This window comes from Sinohyriopsis cumingii, chromosome 6 (genome assembly GCF_028554795.1).
Source record: "Sinohyriopsis cumingii isolate HCF-2022 chromosome 6, ASM2855479v2, whole genome shotgun sequence".
Taxonomy (NCBI): Eukaryota; Metazoa; Mollusca; class Bivalvia; order Unionida; family Unionidae; genus Sinohyriopsis; species Sinohyriopsis cumingii.
The window spans coordinates 46,517,967-46,544,466 of record NC_142966.1 but is presented as its reverse complement, the minus strand read 5'-3'; the positions used below and the strand labels follow the sequence as shown (position 1 = coordinate 46,544,466).

The following is a 26,500-nucleotide window of genomic DNA, read 5'->3' as shown; positions in this document are numbered from 1 at the left end:
CAGACAGAATTGAGTTACAATAGTCCAGTCTTGAAAGTACTAATGAACATGCAAGTGTTGTAGTGGCATCAACTGAAAGATATTTGCAATTGGGGCTGATGTGTCTCAGTTCAAGATATGCAGCCTTGCATATGTTCATGACATGTTGTGCAGCGTGAGAGTACTGTCTAGAGTAACACCAAGGTTTCGTACTGATTGTGTGAATTTAATGTTGGTGTTACTGATATTTATTGTTTGAGATAAAGGATGTGACTGAAAAAGTCTTTGTGTTGTGATCAGACTGGCCTCCGTTTTATCATCATTCATTTGCAGCTTGTTACATGTCATCCATGATTTCACATCAGAAATGCACCTCTCTACACCTTCGATAGTAGCGTCAACTTCATTTGGGTGGTTAGATTTGTATATTTGGGTGTCGTCAGCATACAAATGGTGAGACACTGGATGATGATCTATGACACTGTGACACAACATATGACAATTATGTGAATTTATGCTGGTTATTTGCCTTGTACTTTTAACCATGTACCTTTTCAGAAGATTACATCACTTTGTAGGATCACTTATATTCACTGAAAAACAGTAACTCCTAGAGCATGGATTAATGTAACTTAAACAGATATGTACGTCTCGCTGAAATGTGATCTGGTAGAATGCAGTTTGGTAAAAACGATGAATAAAGTAAAATCTGAATCCAATATTTTTGGAATAAACAAAGATATAAGTGACGCTAAGTATGATTTAGCGTAAGTACTGTAGTACAGCCTAATCTCCTGGGTAAACTCTGTTAATTGCAAAAACAGTCATAGTAGTTTTACAACAGATTTTTGTCAGGGTTTTAGAAAGAGCTGGTCACTACAGTGACATTTGTCAATTGTGCCAATTTTATCTTGACATCTTTTGAGTCTACAAGTGTTGGGACATCAAAATGCTATATTTTTTTTACATGCATATAAATCTTAGGACACATACAAAAATTATTTTTTCATGTCACATGATTTATAGCCATTATGGTATCCTTATTCTGAGCTGTGTGTCAAAATGTATGATATATTAAGGCAGGTTGTATTACGTATAGCTCTACAGGGATGCCAAGTAAAGTAGACTTTCTACTTACATTGAAAAATAAACTGAAATAACTGAATTTTTGAGACCAGATTATTTTTAGGCAAAAACATTACTAGTTCTGCAACTGGAGTTTGTATTCTGGTTTTATATGTGCTCCATTAGATCCAATGCAGATTAGAAATTGACACTGATAGATGAACCATTGCAAAAGTATGTCATAGTCGGGTGAATTTAATTTCATTTTCCTGACATATTGAAGTGAAAGGGTGACCATTTTACCCACATTGCTCTCTAGTGTGATCTCAGTTATATACCTACTAACTAATAGTTGTCAAATTTGTCTTTAAAAAAAAAACTTCCTCACATTTTTCTACCAAAATCAGAAACATTGTTTTTCCCAACAGTGGTGACTGAAGACAGGAATATATATATATATATATATATATATATATACACATATATATATATATATATATATATATATATATATATATATATATATATATATATATATATATATAATTTTATGGAGAAAGTAATGCAAAACCTATACAAATTTGAACACTTAAATTATAGTTTCTTCTCATTGTTTCAGTTTTTTTTATTGATTGCCCTTTCTGAATAAATTTGGTGTTTTATTGGAAATGGCTGCAACATGATCACAAAATGCTAAAAGAAATCCAGGCCGAGAAAATAGGGAGATGTTTATATTTATATGCCTATAGGAATTCCCAAATAAATAAATATGTGTTCCTAATAGTTTGGGCAGTGAGTTGTAGACTTTCTTTTACCATGGGTTTTTGCTACTCATGATATTCTCTACAACACATATTTCTATAACTGTTGAAATCTCGATGCATTATCTTTCATTTTTTGAAGGCTAATTCAGATTCTTTTGTATTTTACTGAAATGTCAAGCCAATCATTATATGGCTGGAGGGTGTTTCATTTTTGTATACAAACTGCTTTAGTACTAAATGTGTACAATGTTTTCTACATCAATTAAATAATGGTTTTGTCAATGAACTGGACCTAGGATATCTTATTCTTTGCACTAAAATATCAACCACTTTAATTTTCATATTTTGATACAGTTAAGTTAAAGGTAATAATAGGCATTTCTTTTTCATTGTTTGTAAATTTAAGAAATTAAATTTTCATTTTTGTGAATACTTTTCAATGACTGTGTCATAACCAGGTACAGTAATATTCTATATTGAAGGTTATAATTCTTTGAAAATGTTTACGGCATAAAATACTTTTCATTGAATGTAAATAATAAAAGGTTTTTAAGGTAAATATTGCAGCTTAAAATGAAATATTTACCAGTTTTATCAGTTTCATCTAACCATTGCAATGTAGATTGTGTAGTTATTACTATTCTAATCGGCTTCTGCCTTTACCTTGGCGTTGCCGGAGTGACATTGAGTATATAAGCTCAGTCTGTCGTATGTAATGCACATCATTTTTGATGTCATTGATTTTCATCTGTTAAAATCAGCATTGTAAGTATTGAAGCAAATGTTCAAAATTTTTAAACAATTTAATATTTTGAAAAATATTGGAAGTTCAGATGTGTAGCGGAAAATTGAAAAGTTATTATTCTCATTAATTTTCAGTGTTCAAAGTTTAACAGGATTCAGATTTGCACAGGTTTTACTTTAATGTTTCAGAGATGAAATTTGTTTCTTAATGAATGTTTTATTGCAGGATCAAGTGCTGTACAAGTTTCCAGAAGTTGAGAATAAACTGTTTGAAATCAGAGGGCTGTTCATGACACTCAGCAGTTTGCTGAAAGATGTGACATGTGATTCTCCTGTAAAGTAAGTACAGCTGCTACTTCAAAATTTATTTAATATATCAAACAGAATTGGAATTTTTGTAACAGCAAACAGCAGTGTCAGTTATTTTCCTCCTATTTTACAGAAATATTAACCACAGAATTTACATTTGGGTTGAAAATGTTAACAAAATATCAGTTGAAACAATGTTGCAGTTCAGACTATTTTGGTTTTTTGTTTCTTGTATACCGCAGTACAGTGTTTCATATGGAATTAAATACAGATTTTGTACTGTTACTACAAAATTTTATCAGCATCAGTGAGATTTAACGCATTCTTTCTTTCAAAAATACTAGTACTCCTAAATATACAGAAAATGGAATCATGCATAGATTTATAAAGGGAGATAACTCTAAGTTGCAGATCTCTCTCTCTCTCTCTTTTAGAGCGATACTTAGGTTGAAGAAAAAAGACGTTTCAGTTGACTTTAGTTTCAGTTGTACATGAAGTTTAATGCATCTTTGAGTAGATTGGACAAGTTAAGCTATGGATGTACATCTAATAGCGTCTGTAATGAAATTGTTTGCAATTAAATGAAAATCATTGATTCTTGAACAGTACTGAAAATCTCATATTGTAAGTAAAGCCCTAATGAAAGGCCACTGAAATCTCAAATTTTGGATATAGTTGTTAATTTGTGTATTTATTATAATTTGGCAACTGCAAACTGCACAGACTCAGATATGCCATTGCATAATGAGCTGGCAGTTCATGGTCACTGTACTTATTAGGAGTGATCAGTAAAACAAACAAAATAGACACTGTTCTGCTGATGTATTATGCAACAGCAGATCGAGGTCTATGTTTTTTGCAATTGGACTACACTTATAAGCACGTATATATGGTGGTCATTTATTGCTAATTACTGCTTAATCGTTATTGATAGATGTATATAATATATCATAATGCACAACTCACAGAAGCTCTTAAACCAGTTAAAGCTACATTAAAAATCCAAATCACACAAATCCAAATCTTAAACCAGTTATTGAAAATAATTTTTTAAAATTTGATCAAATCACGTGAATTTGGTCACTACAAGAAAACTATCAAAATTTCATCATTTATCAGTGTTTCCTTTCACGCACATTCGTGCATCAGGAATGCACACTGGAGAAAATGAATGCACATCTTTTGTCGCCATACGTTTTTTTTTTTGCATAATGTGATCAGGTATTATTTAATATCCAATGCATTGGATGAGGAACTGCATCTTGTATACTTAGAGCATATACATAGTCTGGTTCCCTGCTTCATATGCTCCCTGCATTGCACTCCACTATTCATATAGCAGAGTGCAATGCACGTAGCATACAAAATGGAATCAGACTAGCACAGGCAATATTATGACAGAGTAGCTTCCCCTAATCACACGAGCTTTCATTCGATTTCCATCGAGCTCAGCAAGATGTCATTCAGATGTTTAACCTCATTGCTTGTTGCACTAGAAAGTGATCTCCAGATTAAAATGGTGTGCACTAAGAATCATTAGCCAAGAAAGTGAAACTTGCAGAATACAAAAGAGTAACAGTGGATCTAACTTTAATGAAAAATAGAGAAAATAATTCCCTTCACTCGAGTACAGCATATTCATTGGGATTACCGTTGTGACTTCTGATCGCGTGAATAATCTTTTTGTGACACGGTTTAAGAATTTTAAAAAATCTTCCCATGTTTGCCACAAGATAACTGGATGACACATTATCACCCAAGACATTCTTTCACAACAATGAAATCACTAAAGTTGAAGAAACAAATGCATTAATTGGATTACAGAGTCAGGGGGTCATTGCAGATTTTGTTGGTTTTTAACTTTGCTGCAATAAAAGAAAGATCTAAAAGTTCAAGTATAACTTATTAAAAAGAAGATGAATCATTAGCCTCTTTGATTCTTAGATAAATGTGTTGTCGGACAAAGTACACTGAAACAGATGATAGTACACATTTTTATAACAGGCAGTAAATTAACTCTCATTTGGTTAAAAAGATTTTGTTGACAATTTGGATTGGCTTATATGTAATGTGTTGGTCTATAATACTGCTACAAATAGATTATAAGGAGACTATTAAAAGTACAACTTTAAACTAAAAGGAAAATGAACTAATAAAATTATTCTTTGAATGGAAAGTGCATTTGTTTGTTAATTAGAGAGAGAGAGAGTATGTTGGACTTGTTGCAATATCCTATTTCAAGCTGAAAAAGTACTGGTCAGATGAAAATTTGTCAGTACATTTTTGACCCCCACATTTTTTATTTGACCCCCAGTTCTGACACCAAGAGGTTTATTCACCCTCAATTTCACACTCCTGGGGGATACACTGGTAATTTTGTCTCCATCAAATGCATTACCTGAACACACTAAATTAGTAAAACTTTCTTTTGTCACTGGACTGAACATTACCATGCCTCTTCATAGCTAACCAATATAGCCAGACTGGCACTCTAATACACCATCACTTTTAATGGCATGTCCTATAGGCACAATTGCAGTGGTATTGTCCCTTTTTGCCACATGGAATGCTCTATACATGGACACAAGACAAAGTGATGAAATGGAAATGCCTGAATCATCTGATCCGACAACAGACTTAATTTAGCTTGGAGACAGCAATAGAAGAAATTTATCACATCTTTCCTCCATCCAAATGTCTGCCTCCACCTACTGTCATCCTTACCTACAAGGTCAAAGCCATTTTAGATGTAGATGATGACAATGAAAGTCCACATCATTCAGAACATTGCCATAGTCTTCAAAGTTAAAGAAATCACCAGGCATCTCTCAGTAAAAAACCCAACTTATATTACTTGAGTCAGTTGTAAGCTAACTTCTCGTCTGACTGGTGTAAGTCACACAGTGAGGAATGTAATGTCAGCTTCCTCACTTCTTGACTTTGCATCCTTGGTAGTTTTCACCTCAGTGTGGTTCAGCGAGCTATATTGCCAAGCTCCTGAATATGGTTTCTCATCACACCATGGCTAACACCTTGATGGCCTCCAGCAACATGGACTTAGTTTGAAGGGATGCTCTCCTGCACTATTCTTATCTAAAATCCCTCAATGTTGTGGCCTTATGCACTCCTCTATTCTGCACTTCCCTTTTGTTTTGGATTTAATTGAGGAGATCAGAACACTGGTGGCAGAACTACCCCAAAATATGTCAGTGTAAACTCCTATATCTGGACATCCCACTCAGGGATCATTTTAGAGAAGGGGCAATCATTAGCAGGTATACAACAGAGACAATTCCCAAAGAAGACAGAATTACAGTGGCTAGATGAATAATAGGTAGTTATACACCCCCACTTCTGGCCATCAGACAGGGATGGGAGATAAAAAACGTTTATCCTGGTGGCAACCCACCTGTGGCTGCCAAACTTATTCTTTTCCATCAGGCTTGGATCTGCCTCTTTTTGCAAAACAACTGAGTGATCCAAGTTGTGTCGATCTTGTTAATCAGGCCTCCACTTTCACTGTCCCCTTTCATGATGGGAATCCCAAGGGACCCCATGAAGGTGGATATACTGCAGAAGGAGATACATCTTTTACTCATAAAGTGAGTGATGGAGACTGTACGAAAGCCGTACACTGTTTGCTTCTGCTCCAGACTGTTTCTGGTGACAAAGTTCAATGGCAAATTGAGACCTGTGATTGAATCAGTTCATTTTGGCCCCAAAATTCTAGATGGAGATGGCAAAGTCGTTGTGTCTTTCAGGGTGACATGATGTCTACATGATCACCCTAGACCCATCTGACATATTTTCACATTCCATTTTATATGACATCATGCAAATATTGGGGCAAAGTATATCAATTCCTTTGGTCTTCATGAAAACTTTCATCTGTGTAATATTTTGGTTCAAGATGCCCTCCTGCATAGTGACAATGGTGTACATAGATGATAACCTTAAAAAAAGAAGAAAAAATGTTCTGCAGCTTCTTTCTACAGGACATTGCCTCACAAAGATGAGAACTGAATCACATTGGGCCAGTGGTAGCTGCACAGAAAATGACCACTCCTTACTTATGACAGCACAACCCTGGAATCGGAGGTATTAACCACTTTCTCTGGATTCACATGGAAAAACTTTAAAGGTGCAACATTAATCAAGTGTCAACTGACATTAAGAGAATTTCATCCATTAGTAGTGCAGTCATGATCCTCCTGGGTGACACATTTTGAGGAAAGATGCCAAGTATTTCCTCCTCATTTCTTTCTCCATGTATGTGATTAGGTAATGTATTTGATAGAGAAATCAAATGTTTTAGGAAGTTAATTTTCTCCTACAATACTTACCTGATCACATTACAAATAATCCCTCCCACCCTTCCCAGCAATTCAACCATCCTTTAAAGCATCACTTGAGTATATAAAAAAACTGGTTTAAGCTGTGTAATGGTAGTTTGAACAAAAGGGAATTAACCTGTAAGAGTTGCTTCCCCAATATTTTCCATCTTTCTGGGAATGCTCGATTTAGAGGTAGGAAATTTATTCTAATGTAATGTTACTTGGTAAGTATCATGCAAATGTACTGTAGTGTCACTAAGTTTTCTGAAGTGCCAATATTCGTGGATTTTGTTGTTATCTTGAGCCTCAGATTTAAAGATGCTGCCAAAAAATTAGCCTCATGCTAAAAAAGCCTTCCCTCTCCTGCCCATTTTTCCATGTTTCATTCCTGAAGATTAACAAGACAGTTTGATAAATCAGTGTCATTTCTGTGATTTGTTAATAACATTAGCTTTTACTTATTGATTTGTGTTAACCCTTTAAAAAACAGAATTATAATGGATTTTATATTGTTTCAATGCATGCATATCAACATGGCCACTGGTAGCTGTAATTTCTATTCTTTGCCTTAAAACAGTATGTGTGACATAAGTAAGGATAGAGAAAAATGAGGAAAAGCATAGGCGTTCAAACACTAGTATTGCTAAAAACAAATAACAAATGACACTAGTATATGAAAATTAGATTTAATACTTATTCAGATCAATTATTATTTCAAGTGAAACTGTTCTTTTAATCCTCATGAAAACGTGTCTCAATATACTGATGCATTTTTAATTCCAATGAATAACATCATTAAAATAATAGAGCTACTGCCTGAAGTACAATTACTTATGAAACATTAGGTATATACATTTATTACTGCAGAGAACTGAAGTTTACACTTCACTGATTTTTGGACAAAAGTATTGAATCAACGTTTGTCGACCAAGTCTGGTGGTACACACAAATGTTTATCAGATAAATAATGCCAAAATTGTGGAATTAAACTTGTCGAGCTTTCTCCAGCCATGATTTTTCTTTGTTTTAAAGCAGAATTCCACTTTTCTCCTACTTGAATCAGATTTTTCTTGATATAGTCCATTATTTATATCATCTCCGATCCAGTTTCTTAAAAACGTTCTGTCAAGTCCCATTATGCAACGACTCTTGTAAATTATTCGTTTTATATATTAGTTAGCACACGACTCTCGTAAAATGTATTCTGATTGGTCAAAAGTTTAAATTCATCCAATGAACACTGTGTGTAATGGAAACTGATGGCAATGGAAAGAAGAAGCATGCTTGCAAAACATGGTGTCTTGAGTTGTTAAGAGAGACGATGATATGAAAAGTTTAGTAAAAGGTTTTAAAAATGCATGGAAATGGGAATGACTGGAGCAAAAAGTTGACGGAAATTTAGTTGGTCAGTTTAAAAGAAAATTGAACGCTAGAGGACTGGCGTTTTGTGACCTCAGCTCAATGTTAATCATGGTTGGAGGAGTTTGGATCAGCACCTACAAAAGAAGCTGCATACAGAAAAATTGAAGCTCAGAAGGCATCTGGAAAAAGTGCAGTTAATTACTATAAGAAGAAAGATTTCTTGCATGAGAGAACAGATGTAGCCCTTCATCAGAATATGTGCACTGCATGTTGCCAAGCACCAGCTTGAAAGGAAAAATGCTCTCAATAAGAAGGAAAAGAAACGATTGCACTTTGAGCCAAAAAAGTCAGTGGTGACAAAAAGGACGGCTAAAGAAATCTTTGCCAAAGCTGCAAAAAGAGCTTGACTGGCATATCAACAGGTTGTGTCCATTGGAGAAAAAGACAAGTGAATGTATGGGATTATTTGTATATGGTTGATGTACTTGGGTGTTTATTTTACAGATTTGTTATGAAAAGAGAGAAGTATAATATATTTGCTGCAAAAATTGACAAATTATGGTGACTTAATTACGACGTGAACACTGATATGCACATGAAATAACTTCAACATCAATAGTATTGGAGAACAAATTCATGTGACAATAAATATTGTGAAATTATTGAAGTCAAGTTAAACATTTTTGGTATGTTTAGTTAAATGATAGGTACTTTATTGGTACTCAGTTTTTCATATGATTATTTTGCACTGGGAGCAGTATTTTATGAGTATAAAATGTGTTTTTGGATGGGGGCCTTTGGCCCCCCCCCCCAATCAGGGGTGCTGCCCCTTGAGACCCCATTGGGGGAGGACCCCCATAGCCCCCTTAATTTGTCCAGCTTTTTTTTATGGAAGACCAAAACCATGTCTGTTTCTCAAAGGCATGGACAATTAGGTCTGATCTATCATATATTTTCATATTATCTGCAGTTATCCATTGGGCATGAATTGGCTTGATAATTGAAGTTTTAAGTACAATCTGGTGCTTGATACATGAGGCAGGCTCAAACAAAGTAGTGTTTTCCAATTTAGTTAGCATCTTTATACTTTGATGGGCTTTAAACACATCAAATGTTGACTGCGTGCTAACTGCATTGAGAAATGGCGGCTGGTTATGTTTGATTCATGTATGGAATGGTGACATTATCTGAACTGATGGGGATCTAAGTTGAATTTTACCAATTTTAAATTACTGTTAAGACCATGGTCATCAAAAATTAATTTGATGGTGCTCTTTATGGACATTGTTTTAGGGAAGAAATCATTTACATGTACTTTGATAAGCAATTAGCTTAATGTTGTTGATTATGGTGGTTGCCTTTGGTGTTGCATGCAATTGATCTTGACAGATGTTTGATTTGTGCTAATACAGAAGGTAATATTGTTTTAAAAATTGAAATGACTGCTGTTTGCTGTCTGCATAGCTTTGTTCATTTTGTATTTGGGATATTAATAAAGGTTAGTCCATGAAATTAAATAGCTAAAAATATACAAAATTTGACTGCCAAAACCACAAATTTAACAACTCTTGAAAATGTCTTATTTTTACAAAACAATGAAATTTTGACCCATGAAATAAATAGTACTACAGTATTACAGGAGAAACATAATCTACAGAAACATTGGCTTTCTGATTGAATCTTATGAAAAAGTTACTGTATGGAATACTATTAAATAGTATTTTATGCACTAATTCCTCAATATGATACAGTCCATTGGAGTTACAGAGTATATTGTCTTATAGAAAGACCACCTTATAATGAAATACATAATACATATTGAAATGGGATCCAAGACTATACCTGCCTTATAAAAAGAACCATGTTATAATGAGGGACATTATATTGAGGGCATGCTGTACTTTTTTTAACTATTAAATGAATATGTACAAAATATTTTTTTCAGGACCTGTGTTAGATATAAAGAATATGATACAGATATAATATACTGGAAAGAGGGTCAGGATGTTCTAGTCATTGGGTTGCCAACACATAGGTATGCTAATATATTGATTTTAAAATGATATTTATTTCCCACTGTAATGGTGCCTGCAGCATATAGTGTTTGGTGTCTATCACACTTTGATTAAGTTTTGCATTGAGGTCATTTCAGGCGCAGTGGTGAAACAATTACTTTCCATGAAGACTTTTGTTAAAAGATTTTAGAAATATATAAAGTGGCAAATGAAATACATTTTTAGGCTGATGCATTTGTAATCAGCACTTAGGTTGAAAATTTGACAAATACCTTACATAGAAGACTATTCAGTTGGTGTAATTTGATATGATGGTTTCTTGAATTTTGACATTAGTGAATGATGTGCATCACAAATCTAACAGTTTTCGGAACTAAATCATATGGTGTGTTAATAAATCAATCCTACTTTAAAGTACAGCAAAAGCTTGTTCCATTGAGTGTGATTGGCTTGAAAACCTTCAATCTCTGGAACTGGAAATTCACACTCATCATTGTCTGTAATTGTCTTTAACCATATTGTTTCCATTATCTGTAATTGTTTTTAACCATAGTATCTATAATGTCTGTAATTATTTTTAACAATATTGTCTATGATGACTATAATTGTATTTAACATATTGTCTCTAATGTCTGTAAGTGTATTTAACCATATTGTCTCTAATATCTGTAATTGTATTTAACCATATTGTCTGTAATGTCTGTAGTTGTATTTAACCTCATTTGCTCCCTTTTTAGGGCTATGCTTCAAACATTATTGTAACCATCTGCAAGGAAATTTTCAGTCAATTACATGCATTTTTTTTATCACTTAAATTAATTTCTTTTAAGTTATCAACAAAAACTACGGTATATGTACTCATTTGTGAGTCAAGTCCAACTGCAAACTGCAGACCCAAGTTTTCCGATACATAATGTGCTGGCTGATCTGGGTCCATGCAGTTTGTTAGGAGTATTCAGTACAACAAACGACATAAACCCTGATATTCCAGTGCATTATGTGATGGCAGTTCAGGGTTTATTGCTTTTGCAGTTGGACTTGATTTACAAGCAAGCATATATGGTAGTTGGTGTGCATCAAAACATTATGAAGGTCTTATGAATAAATTGTACATCATTTGGCATAGTTGTCAACTACACTGCTTTAAAAGATTATAAAGGATTTATTCAGTTACAAACACTTTCATTAGAAAATGCCTGTACTGTATGAAAATGAAGCAAGAATGCACTTGTTTTTTTTCAGGATACCAAGCACATTTTCACCTCAACTGCTTGAAGATCTTCTCAGAATTATTAGGATTTTATTTGGGTCAATTTACAGGTGAGTCTTATTCTACAAGTGGTGGAAACAAATACTATGAATTTATTTATTTCTGTCAATTTGAAGTGCCTTTGTACTGGTACTTGTGTTGATGATAGGTACTTTATCGGTACATCAGTTGGTGCTTCAATTAATGGATAGGTACTTTATTGGTATATCAGTTAGTGTTTCAGTTAATGGATAGGTTCTTTATTGGTACATCAGTTGGTGCTTTAGTTAATGGATAGGTACTTTATTGGCACATCAGTTAGTGCTTCAATTAATGGATAGGTACTTTATTGGCACATCAGTTAGTGCTTCAGTTAATGGATAGGTACTTTATTGGCACATCAGTTGGTGCTTTAGTTAATGGACAGGTACTTTATTGGCACATCAGTTGGTGCTTTAGTTAATGGATAGGTACTTTATTGGCACATCAGTTGGTGCTTTAGTTAATGGATAGGTACTTTATTGGCACATCAGTTGGTGCTTTAGTTAATGGATAGGTACTTTATTGGTAATGGATAGGTACTTTATTGGTACATCATTTGGTGCTTTAGTTAATGGATAGGTTCTTTATTGGCACATCAGTTGGTGCTTTAGTTAATGGATAGGTACTTTATTGGTAATGGATAGGTACTTTATTGGAACATCATTTGGTGCTTTAGTTAATGGATAGGTTCTTTATTGGCACATCAGTTAGTGCTTCAATTAATGGATAGGTACTTTATTGGCACATCAGTTAGTGCTTCAGTTAATGGATAGGTACTTTATTGGCACATCAGTTGGTGCTTTAGTTAATGGATAGGTACTTTATTGGCACATTGGTTGGTACTTCAGTTAATGGATAGGTACTTTATTGTTATATCAGTTGATGCTTTAGTTAAAGGATAGGTAATTTATTGGTACATCAGTTGGTACATCAGTTAAAAGATAGGTACATCACTGGGACTTCAGTTGGTACTTAAGTTTGTAGATGGTTGCTTTATTAGTACTTTAATTCATGGATATATACTTTATTGGTAGATCAGTTGGTACTTCACTTTATAGATTGGTACTTTATTGGTACTTCACTTTATGGATAGGTACTTTATTGGTGGTTCACTTCATAGATATGTAATTTATTGGTACCTTTTTTGTTACTCCAGTTCATGGATGGGTACTTTATTTGGTACATCACTTTATAAATAGTTACTTCATTGGTACTTTCACTTTATGGATAGTTACTTTATTGGTACTTTAATTCATGGATAGGTAATGGTATTTCACTGGTACTTAGTTCATGGATAGGTAATGGTATTTCACTGGCACTTTAGTTAATGGATAGGTAATGGTATTTCACTGGTACTTAATTCATGGATAGGTAATGGTATTTCACTGGTACTTAATTCATGGATAGGTAATGGTATTTCATTGGTACTTTAATTCATGGATAGATAATGGTATTTCACTGGTACTTAATTCATGGATTGGTAATGGTATTTCACTGGTACTTTAATTCATGGATAGGTAATGGTATTTCACTGGTACTTAATTCATGGATAGGTAATGGTATTTCACTGGTACTTTAGTTCATGGATAGGTAATGGTATTTCACTGGTACTTAATTCATGGATAGGTAATGGTATTTCACTGGTACTTTAGTTCATGGATAGGTAATGGTATTTCATTGGTACTTTAATTCATGGATAGGTAATGGTATTTCACTGGTACTTTAATGCATGGATAGGTAATGGTATTTCATTGGTACTTTAATTCATGGATAGGTAATGGTATTTCACTGGTTAATTCATGGATAGGTAATGGTATTTCACTGGTACTTTAATTCATGGATAGGTAATGGTATTTCACTGGTACTTAATTCATGAATAGGTAATGGTATTTCATTGGTACTTTAATTCATGGATAGGTAATGGTATTTCACTGGTACTTAATTCATGGATAGGTGATGGTATTTCACTGGTACTTAATTCATGGATAGGTAATGGTATTTCACTGGTTAATTCATGGATAGGTAATGGTATTTCATTGGTACTTTAATTCATGGATAGGTAATGGTATTTCACTGGTACTTTAATTCATGGATAGGTAATGGTATTTCACTGGTACTTAATTCATGGATAGGTAATGGTATTTCACTGGTACTTAATTCATGGATAGGTAATGGTATTTCACTGGTACTTAATTCATGGATAGGTAATGGTATTTCATTGGTACTTTAATTCATGGATAGGTAATGGTATTTCACTGGTTAATTCATGGATAGGTAATGGTATTTCATTGGTACTTTAATTCATGGATAGGTAATGGTATTTCATTGGTACTTTAATTCATGGATAGGTAATGGTATTTCACTGGTACTTAATTCATGGATAGGTAATGGTATTTCACTGGTACTTAATTCATGGATAGGTAATCTTATTTCACTGGTACTTAATTCATGGATAGGTAATGGTATTTCATTGGTACTTTAATTCATGGATAGGTAATGGTATTTCACTGGTACTTTAATTCATGGATAAGTGATGGTATTTCACTGGTACTTTAATTCATGGATAGGTAATGGTATTTCATTGGTACTTTAATTCATGGATAGGTGATGGTATTTCACTGGTACTTAATTCATGGATAGGTAATGGTATTTCACTGGTACTTAATTCATGGATAGGTAATGGTATTTCACTGGTACTTAATTCATGGATAGGTAATGGTATTTCATTGGTACTTTAATTCATGGATAGGTAATGGTATTTCACTGGTACTTTAATTCAGGGATAGGTGATGGTATTTCACTGGTACTTTAATTCATGGATAGGTAATGGTATTTCACTGGTACTTAATTCATGGATAGGTGATGGTATTTCACTGGTACTTTAATTCATGGATAGGTAATGGTATTTCATTGGTACTTTAATTCATGGATAGGTAATGGTATTTCATTGGTACTTTAATTCATGGATAGGTAATGGTATTTCACTGGTACTTAATTCATGGATAGGTAATGGTATTTCACTGGTACTTAATTCATGGATAGGTAATGGTATTTCATTGGTACTTTAATTCATGGATAGGTAATGGTATTTCACTGGTTAATTCATGGATAGGTAATGGTATTTCATTGGTACTTTAATTCATGGATAGGTAATGGTATTTCATTGGTACTTTAATTCATGGATAGGTAATGGTATTTCACTGGTACTTAATTCATGGATAGGTAATGGTATTTCACTGGTACTTAATTCATGGATAGGTAATGGTATTTCACTGGTACTTAATTCATGGATAGGTAATGGTATTTCATTGGTACTTTAATTCATGGATAGGTAATGGTATTTCACTGGTACTTTAATTCATGGATAAGTGATGGTATTTCACTGGTACTTTAATTCATGGATAGGTAATGGTATTTCATTAGTACTTTAATTCATGGATAGGTGATGGTATTTCACTGGTACTTAATTCATGGATAGGTAATGGTATTTCACTGGTACTTAATTCATGGATAGGTAATGGTATTTCACTGGTGCTTAATTCATGGATAGGTAATGGTATTTCATTGGTACTTTAATTCATGGATAGGTAATGGTATTTCACTGGTACTTTAATTGAGGGATAGGTGATGGTATTTCACTGGTACTTTAATTCATGGATAGGTAATGGTATTTCACTGGTACTTAATTCATGGATAGGTGATGGTATTTCACTGGTACTTTAATTCATGGATAGGTAATGGTATTTCATTGGTACTTTAATTCATGGATAGGTGATGGTATTTCACTGGTACTTAATTCATGGATAGGTAATGGTATTTCACTGGTACTTAATTCATGGATAGGTAATGGTATTTCATTGGTACTTTAATTCATGGATAGGTAATGGTATTTCACTGGTTAATTCATGGATAGGTAATGGTATTTCATTGGTACTTTAATTCATGGATAGGTAATGGTATTTCACTGGTACTTTAATTGAGGGATAGGTGATGGTATTTCACTGGTACTTTAATTCATGGATAGGTAATGGTATTTCACTGGTACTTAATTCATGGATAGGTGATGGTATTTCACTGGTACTTTAATTCATGGATAGGTAATGGTATTTCATTGGTACTTTAATTCATGGATAGGTGATGGTATTTCACTGGTACTTAATTCATGGATAGGTAATGGTATTTCACTGGTACTTAATTCATGGATAGGTAATGGTATTTCATTGGTACTTTAATTCATGGATAGGTAATGGTATTTCACTGGTTAATTCATGGATAGGTAATGGTATTTCATTGGTACTTTAATTCATGGATAGGTGATGGTATTTCACTGGTACTTAATTCATGGATAGGTAATGGTATTTCACTGGTACTTCATGGATAGGTGATGGTATTTCATTGGTACTTTAATTCATGGATAGGTAATGGTATTTCACTGGTTAATTCATGGATAGGTAATGGTATTTCATTGATACTTTAATTCATGGATAGGTAATGGTATTTCACTGGTACTTAATTCATGGATAGGTAATGGTATTTCATTGGTACTTTAATTCATGGATAGGTGATGGCATTTCACTGGTACTTAATTTGTGGATAGGTAATGGTATTTCACTGGTACTTAATTCATGGATAGGTAATGGTATTTCATTGGTACTTTAATTCATGGATAGGTAATGGTATTTCACTGGTTAATTCATGGATAGGTAATGGTATTTCATTGGTACTTTAATTCATGGATAGGTAATGGTATTTCACTGGTACTTAATTCATGGATAGGTAATGGTATTTCACTGGTACTTTAATTCATGGATAGGTAATGGTATTTCACTGGTACTTAATTCATGGATAGGTAATGGTATTTCATTGGTACTTTAATTCATGGATAGGTAATGGTATTTCACTGGTACTTAATTCATGGATTGGTAATGGTATTTCATTGGTACTTTAATTCATGGATAGGTAATGGTATTTCACTGGTTAATTCATGGATAGTTAATGGTATTTCATCGGTACTTTAATTCATGGATAGGTAATGGTATTTCACTGGTACTTTAATTCATGGATAGGTGATGGTATTTCACTGGTACTTTAATTCATGGATAGGTGATGGTATTTCACTGGTACTTTAATTCATGGATAGGTAATGATATTTCACTGGTACTTTAATTCATGGATAGGTATTTTGTTTGTACTTCAGTTTACGGATATATTTTATTGATATGTCATTTCATGGATTGGTAATGGTTTTTCGCTGGTACTTTTATTTATGGATATGTACTTTATTGGTATTTCAGTTGGTAGTTCAGTTCAATGATATGTACTTTAATGGTACTTTGATTCCTGAGTAGGTACCTTATAATTCCAATTTCATTCTTTCTTTCATCAATCAACGTATTCCATCAACAATGCGTTCCAGTTTAAGTAGCACGTACTTTCTTTTCATTCGCCACTTCACATCGCCCCATAATACACAACGTGTACAGAATTACATGAACACTGTCACAGTTACGTTTATTCAGAAACTTCATACTTTACATCTTAGGCAATGGCTACCGATGGTTTCAACACATTTAGTTCATTTACAACATTCTTGTTCAGTTTTAGTCAGTCCCGTCTGCTACGTCAGATGACCATGACCTTACATAATTACAGCTGCTACGGAATGAACAGTGTGCTAGATTAAATGTCCAATCAAACCTTAAATCATAATTGATTTTATCAGTTAACAACATGGAAACATGAACAAGATGATGCTATCCCTTACTAACATAAAGGTAACAATTAAATAAATTGTATAAAGGAATAACATTTTATAGCATTCTTGTGAAGACCCATACAATGATCTAATGCCAAATGAAATGTAACTACTGTCACAGTTACGTTTATTTGGCAACTCCATAGTTTACATCTTAGGCAATGGCTACCTGTGGTGTCAGCACATTTCTTGTCATATAAAAAAATTAACATTCTTTTTTAATTTTAGTGTGTCCTATACAGGAAAATCATTTTATATCTTTTTCATCAGCGATATTATTTAACAAGACCCTTTCATTTATCTAATGTGAAATTAAATGTGCAGTTGTTAAATGTAGAGTTGCTTGCAAAACCAGCCATATGTTTTGTTTGTTTGCATAGTGGAGTGCTGGAAGGAATTAATGACTACATATCCAAAATAATTTAAATTAGCAAAACAATAACGTTATGGATTATATATACATTTTTCAATTGTGTTAAGTCACATTGGTGGAGATGGTAGTTTTACCATTTTAAAACTTTATTCAGTCTTTGAATAATGGTCTCATAAATATTTGTTTTTATTTTTGTGTAAGTGGTCATATTCACACCATGCCATCAACACCCACACACGTTTTTTTAAATAAGCAAACAAAATTATTGTTGTTGTTAAAGGGTTTAATGCCATTTTTCAGCACATGATAGGCTATACATGGTGGCCAGTATTAATGGTGGAGGAAGAACCAGGGAAAACCCCGGAAGAACCACCGACCCACAAGAAGCTACTGGCAAGCTTTCTCACATACCCACATTGGCCGAATCCGAGACTCGAACCCGCGCAAACAAAATTAAAATAAAAAATAAATTACCATTGAAAATGCCAATGCCCCATTTTGTATTTCTTTTAGTAGTACTGATATATCTCAATAGCTTTTAAGTCCTCCTCAGATAATTTCTTGAATTTCGGTTTATATCCCTCAGCGGCCTTAAAATTGACTGACCCAGTTCCCACACTATTATTGTTGTTGTGTATGTCAAGGGTGACTCAGGTCATGGGGTGCTGTGTGAGGGAATTTATCAATCTCAGTTGTTCTGTTTCATTTTCTGCATTTGTAACATCCATCACATTATCGTCAAATTCATCTTCCTCTGCTTCAATCGCTGCTATTGTTTCTTTTAAATCCTTGTCATTTAATCGTTAAAAAAATTCAGCAGAAAATTGCAGTGAAAAATCACTGTAATTGGCCATTTTGCGCGACTATGCAGCAGACGAATGCCAAATTGTAAACTATGCATTTCAATAAAAAATTATTTGAAAAGGAATAAAAAGGGTATAATTTATATTTATTTGCTTATTAAGAAATTTAAGAGATGAAACAATCTTTTCACAATGAAGTGTCTGCAGTGTTTATTTATATTGCAAACAGTACAAAAACCGAAAGTAGTCCCAGAATTTATCGATGTGTAAAATATTCCAGACCAATTTCACATGACCATTTGCAGCCAGTTGTTTTGCAGAAAATCCATTTCATTTATAAAAATTGGAATTACTGGTACTTAAATTTGTTGATTAGAGAGGGGATCCTATAATTTTCACAGAGGGATCATTGTTTGTTGATTCTTTAAATGCATGGCTTGTAGCAACCCTGAAACATATGAAAATCAATACTCAATAAAAATGATAAATTCACCTTTTAAAGCTGATTATGTTAGCACATTAATGCAAGATGATTGTTTATACATTAATTCAGACTGGATACATCTTTAAAGAAGGAGTCGGCACGTATCTACAAATAGAGGGGTACAGAAGAATCATTGTCAGAAATCAGTACTTTTGTTTTACAGAGTGTTCCGGGATCATACACTGCAAGGCCAGCTTGATCAGTTGTTTGGGTTAACTTTTTACCGAGTGCTGCTGAGTCAAGAGAACACCCTGTGTTACAGCAGTGGTTTAGACATGATGTTTTTAGATACACTGACAGGAGTCAGATGGCTGAGACTCTCCCAGAATGATAAGGTTTGTAGCCATTTTGTTAGAAGAAGAAAAAACTCATCACTCTTGGAATTGATCTTCAGATTTTCTAAGAGCATAAATACATCTTTCTTTCTCATGATGCTCAGATAATTTTATTGGTGAATGAATATTTTGTATCAGTTTTAGTCACTGGTTTGCGAGTAATAATTTTTAGCTTTTCAGAATAGCTTAGATGTAGAAAATTTTCAAATCCACATGTCTTAGCTTACCTGGCTAAAAGAGCTTGTGGTATGGCCTTGCATCCATTGTACATCAACCATCATCAGTCATCCAGTTATTGTCTATCGATTAGCATTTGTTTGTGAACACTGTGAACTTCTTTTCTGATCTTGTTTCAGTCATAATTGGTATGATTGTTGGTGACTTGCATGCATGTTAATGAGGTGACCTGACATCAATTGAGCTAGTGAACACTGTATTTGTCCAATCAGATTATTTTCATATTTAGTATGGAAGCTTATATCATCTAGACCTACGGCATGCAGAGTTTTTGTATGACACACAAAGGTCAGCCAAAAATCTCGATTTTTATGGTGTTACTTTCTTACTGATGGCACATACTCATTCATTTTGCATTTAATCCGGAAAAAAGTGGCACACTATGTAAAATAGGTTTCCGACCCCTGATCTAGACCTTGAATAAGTATAATTATAAGTGACATCCATGCATATTTACAAGGTGATCTTGAATCTGATTGACTAATATTGTGAATACTCTTTGAGCCATTTTGTCAAAAATCAGATTTTGATCAGGCTTGGTATTTAAGCTTTTATCATCAAGAACTCAGACAAGTTCAGATATCAGAGACTATATTTCTGAACAGATTTTGGTCACACTTGCCTTGCATGCTGGCATCATCAGGTTCTAAGATGAGTTCAATTATGAGGGTCATCCACATATATTAACAAGGTGATTTAGCTACTGATTGGTTGAATTTGTTAACATGTTTGAGGCCTTATTTCTGAATGAAGTTTTTATCACAATTGTTAGTATCATCAACATAATATTAATATGTGGCACCTGATTGTCATAAGATTGTTACAGCCTTATTTCTAATCAGACCTTTATAAGATCTTGGTTAAGTTATAATATTGTTTATATTACTTATATAATGTCAAGAGATTCAGATTTGTAAGTTCATATTAAAACCATGTATACACATGGGATGGTGCCAAGTTCTTTTACAGGAAAGCGATGGAAGAAATCTATGACAAGGACTATTTAGAATGACATGTTTGGAGTTATGCAGAGTTTATTCCCTTGCAGAATAAATTTAAAACATAGAAAAATAATTTTAAAATACAGGATGCATGAATTTCAGATGAGTAAGTTATACAGAATAGCAAAGAAATACATGTTTGATATTTAAACAAAAGAAAAATATAAAAATCGCAATATAGCAAGTATCGCTACAAGTAGATTTTAATTATGTAATGTAATATTTATAACACTAGTTTGTAATTCACCATTGAATTATTTATCTTGTGAATGAAGAGGCTTTTACTAAATAGGAATGGTTGGATGATAGGTTGTATCCTCAGGTAAGACACATTTCTGTTATACAATGAAAACTAGCTCAAGAAAAAAGACAAAGCACCTCGGGGAAGACTTAACCCAATGAAACCGGAAATGTTGTTTTAATTGTCATAGACCAGAAGAGCTTTTGAAATTGTCTGTTATCTTTTGTCCATGTTTCTGTTAGCACAAACTTGATATTGCTACTCCTCTTTGAACATGCATTATTATAAAATTCTTGTTATTCCTACTTTTCTTGACTAGATGGTCATATCAACATGGAGTTTTCACTAAAAGACTTCATATGATGTCGATATTGTCTTAAATTAAAATGGAGCCAGTATGATGTCCATTGTGGCTGCCATGGCATCAAACAACAGCTCACTTTCCCTGCAAGCATGATTATAACTAATGATAACCTCCTTAGAGTTTTCCACAGCCACTCATTGCTGGATTAGTGAAGGAACTTGAAGATTCACTGATGCCAAAGTACATGACCATAGTTACATTACTGGCATGTGTAGAGGAGTTGGACACAGGTGCAAATTTACCCAAACAAAACAAAAGTCTCAGTCGGGTTTTATAACTTGTATGGGAAGATCTGTAGCCTATAATTGATAGTATTAAGTTAATAATTGAAACTTGTTTTGACAAGAGAGATCTACAACCCATAATTGATCGTACAGGTATAATGTTAATGAAGACAACCAGTATTGGCAAGAGAGATATAAAGTCAGTATTTGATAATCTACAAGTAATAATGGGTCAAAGACAAAATATCAGAGCTGGAAATAAATATCAGCAACCAATGAAAATATTTTGATACAATTACAGTAGATGGAAATTTACTATACTAGCATTTTATGGAACATGAATGGGAAAAGATTGACAGAAGAATTGGTAGCTGACATTAGATATTGAGTCAAGAAAGAACTGACTGGTATGGCAATTCACATACCAGTTGGTGTGACCATTGGTGTACCGATTATGTTGTACCTGTTCAGTTTGTTTACCGTGGGAGGTTGATACAAATTAACAATGACCATTGGATATACTCATACCATATCCATTCCATACCTGCACTGCACACATGCCATACTTGTCACATCAACGTATGTGTAAAACAATCGTAGACGTGGACAGTGGTCATGGACTTTGTGGACTGTGATTGTTGTGGTCATGAACTTTGTGGTCCATGGTCATTGTGGTCATGGACCTTGTGAACATTGTGGACCATGTAATGTGTGGTATTGTAATATCAGTTTTGTTGGTCACTGACTTAGGTTGATGTCTTCTATTCCACGTCTTTCCTCTTTCAGGGGCACCTATTGCTAATGTTTGTTGGTTTGCATGCATGCATGTGATGTGAGGACAAAGTCATGGGTGTAGAAACTATATCCGAGATTAATAAAAACAAAATATATGAATTCATGCTGACTGCACTGATTAACTCCATTTGTTTTACCAAGTAAGTGTGTATACTTGAAGGGTGGAACTCTGAACAGTTTGTGAGTTATGAATTAGGACCTCATACCCAAGGATCTGAAGAGATCCAGGGGACAATGGTGTCTAGGAAAGAAGATAAAAAATGACACCAAGAAATATAAAAATATAGCAACTAAGTGCTCCAAGACTTTTTGTACCAGCTGTGCTTTTAATTTGTGTGAGTTTACATTCACAAGCTGACATATGTCAACCACTCAGGTGAGTGATGTCAGGTACATTTTGGCCTCTTGTTTAGATAAAGATACTAAACAGAAGCTTTTCAATCTTTGATTTAGACAATTGAAATAATTTACATTTTTAGACATTATGCTTTTGTGGCATCAAGATCCTTTGTCTGTCTAAATTTATGTCTTTCTCATTGCTTTGTCTTTAGATGTTAGGGCACATGGTTTAAGGTCACAAATAAGTAAACTCTCTGATATTTTTTCTGGTATGTTTACTTAATTACCAATAATCTTGATATTTGACAATGTTCTGGTAAAACTGAAACCTATTTTAAAACTATTTACAAATAGAAAAAAAACTGATTCATTATTTTTGGGGAGAGAGGTTTGTCAAATCCAGCAGAACGAGATTAAAATCTTTTAGTTCACTTTCTTAAACTGGAAGTTCATAAGCATGGTGGCAGCAAGTATAGGTTTTAAATACAAAACATTATGTTTATACGGGTAACACTAATGGTTTCATTTGATTGGCCATGGGGTGATCTTTTGAAGAGATCTCCATGCATTATCTCCATCATCAGTCGTGTGAAGAATAGGTATATATGATTTCAAGTCGTTTGCCTAAGGGGATGATCCCTGTGCAGAAATAGATTTATGCTAGCTGAGTTTGAGATTACCCTTCGACCAAGAGTGTACATGAATTGTTGTCCATTTGTCCTGGATCTGTTTGTTGTTGTTGTTGTTGTGGGGTTTAACACCATTTTTCAGCACACGATAGGCTATGCATCGCGGCCAGTATTAATGGTGGAGGAAGAACCCGGGAAAACCTCGGGAAGAACCACTGACCCATGAGAAGCTACTAGCAAGCTTTCTCACATACCCACATTAGCCGAATCCTAGACTCGAACCCACGCAGACAGAGGTGAGATGGCAGTGATCCGTAATGGAGAGCGCTTTAGACCACTCGGCCACTTGGGGCCCCTGGATCTGTTTGTATATGTTACCATAATTTTCATAGTGATTTATTTAGCCACTTTCCTTTTCATGAAAGTAATATCTGTGGCAAAATTTGTACCACCTTATATTTAAAATATCTCGGAGTTTGTTCTGTATTGGTTGAAAATTAAATGTTTATGGTATTTTCTTGCATTGTAGGTGGATGATTAGTATAACTATTATGGGAAAATAATAGAAGTATTAGCTTTGTCATGCCAGTCTATTTACTGATTTTATTTCTGCAGTCTCAGATGAGTTTGAACATATGTTGTTTGATGGTTATGGAACTTTGTTTTAATTGCAGGTGGCTTCAGAGGTGAGAATTTACATCTTCAACTATGGCCATTACCAAAGGCTGCATAGTGCTACCTTAATGGGCACTTACATACCATTCAGGCTTTCTTTTTTTTAATTTATATTCATATATTTATACTTGAAATTTGTTGTTATTACTCTAGTGTATAAATTAAAATTTTGTTTTGAAACTTAGAATCAAAAACATCACCTCATTAAAAATGTGCTCCCCCCATTTTGTTTGTTCTTTCGATGTATGGACAGCATAAGTAATGGTTATATAGAAGATTTGTCCCTTAGATGTCTGAGATTCATATTACAGTGATGCCAATGGAAACTTGTCAGTGTCAAAAGGTCAAAGGTCATAAAGTGCAAAAATATGATGTTGCACTATTTGGTGTCAAAATCTGAGGTACACATGTAACAGCTTAAAAATGTATTATACCTGTACACCTTATACAATAGTTTCTCTTTTTGAGGCTTAAACAAGAAGCTTATATTTAGTACACTATTTTGATCAACTTTACTGCTATGTATAGGATTTTTTTGTCTCAGATTTTGGTGGTGAGATATAGCTTACATTTCCCATATATGGTTCATGCAAATGTAACAGAACATACTCCAAAATGGTAAATTAGATGGGTCCGTAGGTAGCCTGTTTTGTAAAGCAATGAGGAAAAGTAAGTGCAGTTCATTAAACATTTTATCAGGTAGTGGGAAGAGGGAGGATTTGCCAAACTTTAGAATCTTCCTTAAGGTAGCTCTTTGCAGTTTCATGTGATTGGCCATGGGTAAATTTGATTGAAGAGATGTCCATGCTTTTATGTCTGTGTTTTAACATGTTGTTTACATTGTTTTCAAGAAGAGCTTGCAGCTCACGTGTAATTCTTAAATTCTATATTTCAGCTTTTGTGTGATGAAATACTCAGTGAATTTGAAGCCTCTGATTTCTTAGAATTGGTAAGAAAAATTGCTTTCTATATAATATGCTGAAGCAAATTTTTTCTAATCTTTGAAAGTTATTATGGTGTTATTTAGCTCAGTACACCAATTCCTGTCTTTGAAGGTCTTGATGTTATTTTAGCTTACTACTCCATTTCCTGTCTTTGAAGGTCTTGATGTTATTTAGCTTAGTACACCAATTCCTGTATCTGAAGGTCATGATGTTATATAGCTTTGTACACCAATTCCTGTCTTTGAAGGTCATGATGTTATATAGCTTAGTTCACCAGTTCCTGTCTTTGACGGTCATGATGTTATTTAGCTTAGTACTCCATTTTCTATCTTTGAAGGTCTTGATGTTATTTGGCTTTGTACACCAATTCCTGTATCTTCATCTGAAGGTTGTGATGATATGGTATAGCTTAGTACACCAACTCCTGTCTCTGAAGGTCATGATGTTATATAGCTTAGTACACCAATTCCTGTCTTTGAAGGTCTTGATGTTATTTAGCTTTGTACTCCATTTCCTATCTTTGAAGGTCTTGATGTTATTTAGCTTAGTACACCAATTCCTGTATCTGAAGGTTGTGATGATATGATATAGCATAGTACACCAATTCCTGTCTTTGAAGGTCTTGATGTTATTTAGCTTTGTACTCCATTTCCTATCTTTGAAGGTCTTGAAGTTATTTAGCTTTGTACTCCATTTCCTGTCTTTGAAGGTCTTGATGTTATTTAGCTTTGTACTCCATTTCCTGTCATTGAAGGTCTTGATGTTATTTAGTTTAGTACTCCATTTCCTATCTTTGAAGGTCTTGATGTTATTTGGCTTAGTACTCCATTTTCTATCTTTGAAGGTCTTGATGTTATTTGGCTCAGTACACCAACTCCTGTCTCTGAAGGTCATGATGTTATATAGCTTAGTACACCAATTCCTGTCTTTGAAGGTCATGATGTTATTTGGCTTAATACACTGATTCCTATATCTGAAGGTTGTGATGATATGATATAGCTCAGTACACCAGCTCCTGTCTCTGAAGGTCTTGATGTTATATAGCTTAGTATACCAATTCCTGTCTTTGAAGGTCATGATGTTATTTGGCTTAGTACACTGATTCCTATATTGGAAGGTCATGATGCAGTTATTTAGTGTAGTAATTCCTATAGCTGAAGCCTGGCAGGATCCATAGTGGGCCTTGAAAACCTTGAAAAGCCTTGAAAAACGAATGTTTCCCTCAGGGCCTTGAAAACACCTTGAAAATTCAAAATATCATCTGATTACGTTGAAAAGCCTTGATTTTCTGGAATTGATAAATATTTTTCATTTTTCAGATTTCAATAAAAAAGAAAACGAGATAAAAAATAAATAAAATAAACCCGATATCTCACTAAGATTGTTCCAGATACGACATTTTCACAACATGCCACTGCACAGTCATATGTCTTGAACT

General features: G+C 33.9%; 1 protein-coding gene across 1 annotated transcript in view; it reads left to right on the top strand.

Moving 5' to 3' along the window:
- Positions 1–26,500, top strand: part of LOC149796861 (protein inturned-like) — a 96,803-nt gene that overhangs the window by 11,510 nt on the left and 58,793 nt on the right. Inside the window, exons 5-9 of the mRNA XM_089960656.1 lie at positions 2,779–2,891; positions 10,503–10,592; positions 11,815–11,892; positions 19,442–19,613; positions 25,014–25,067. Coding sequence (XP_089816782.1) covers positions 2,779–2,891; positions 10,503–10,592; positions 11,815–11,892; positions 19,442–19,613; positions 25,014–25,067 — 507 coding nt within the window. The remainder of the gene's footprint in view (positions 1–2,778; positions 2,892–10,502; positions 10,593–11,814; positions 11,893–19,441; positions 19,614–25,013; positions 25,068–26,500) is intronic.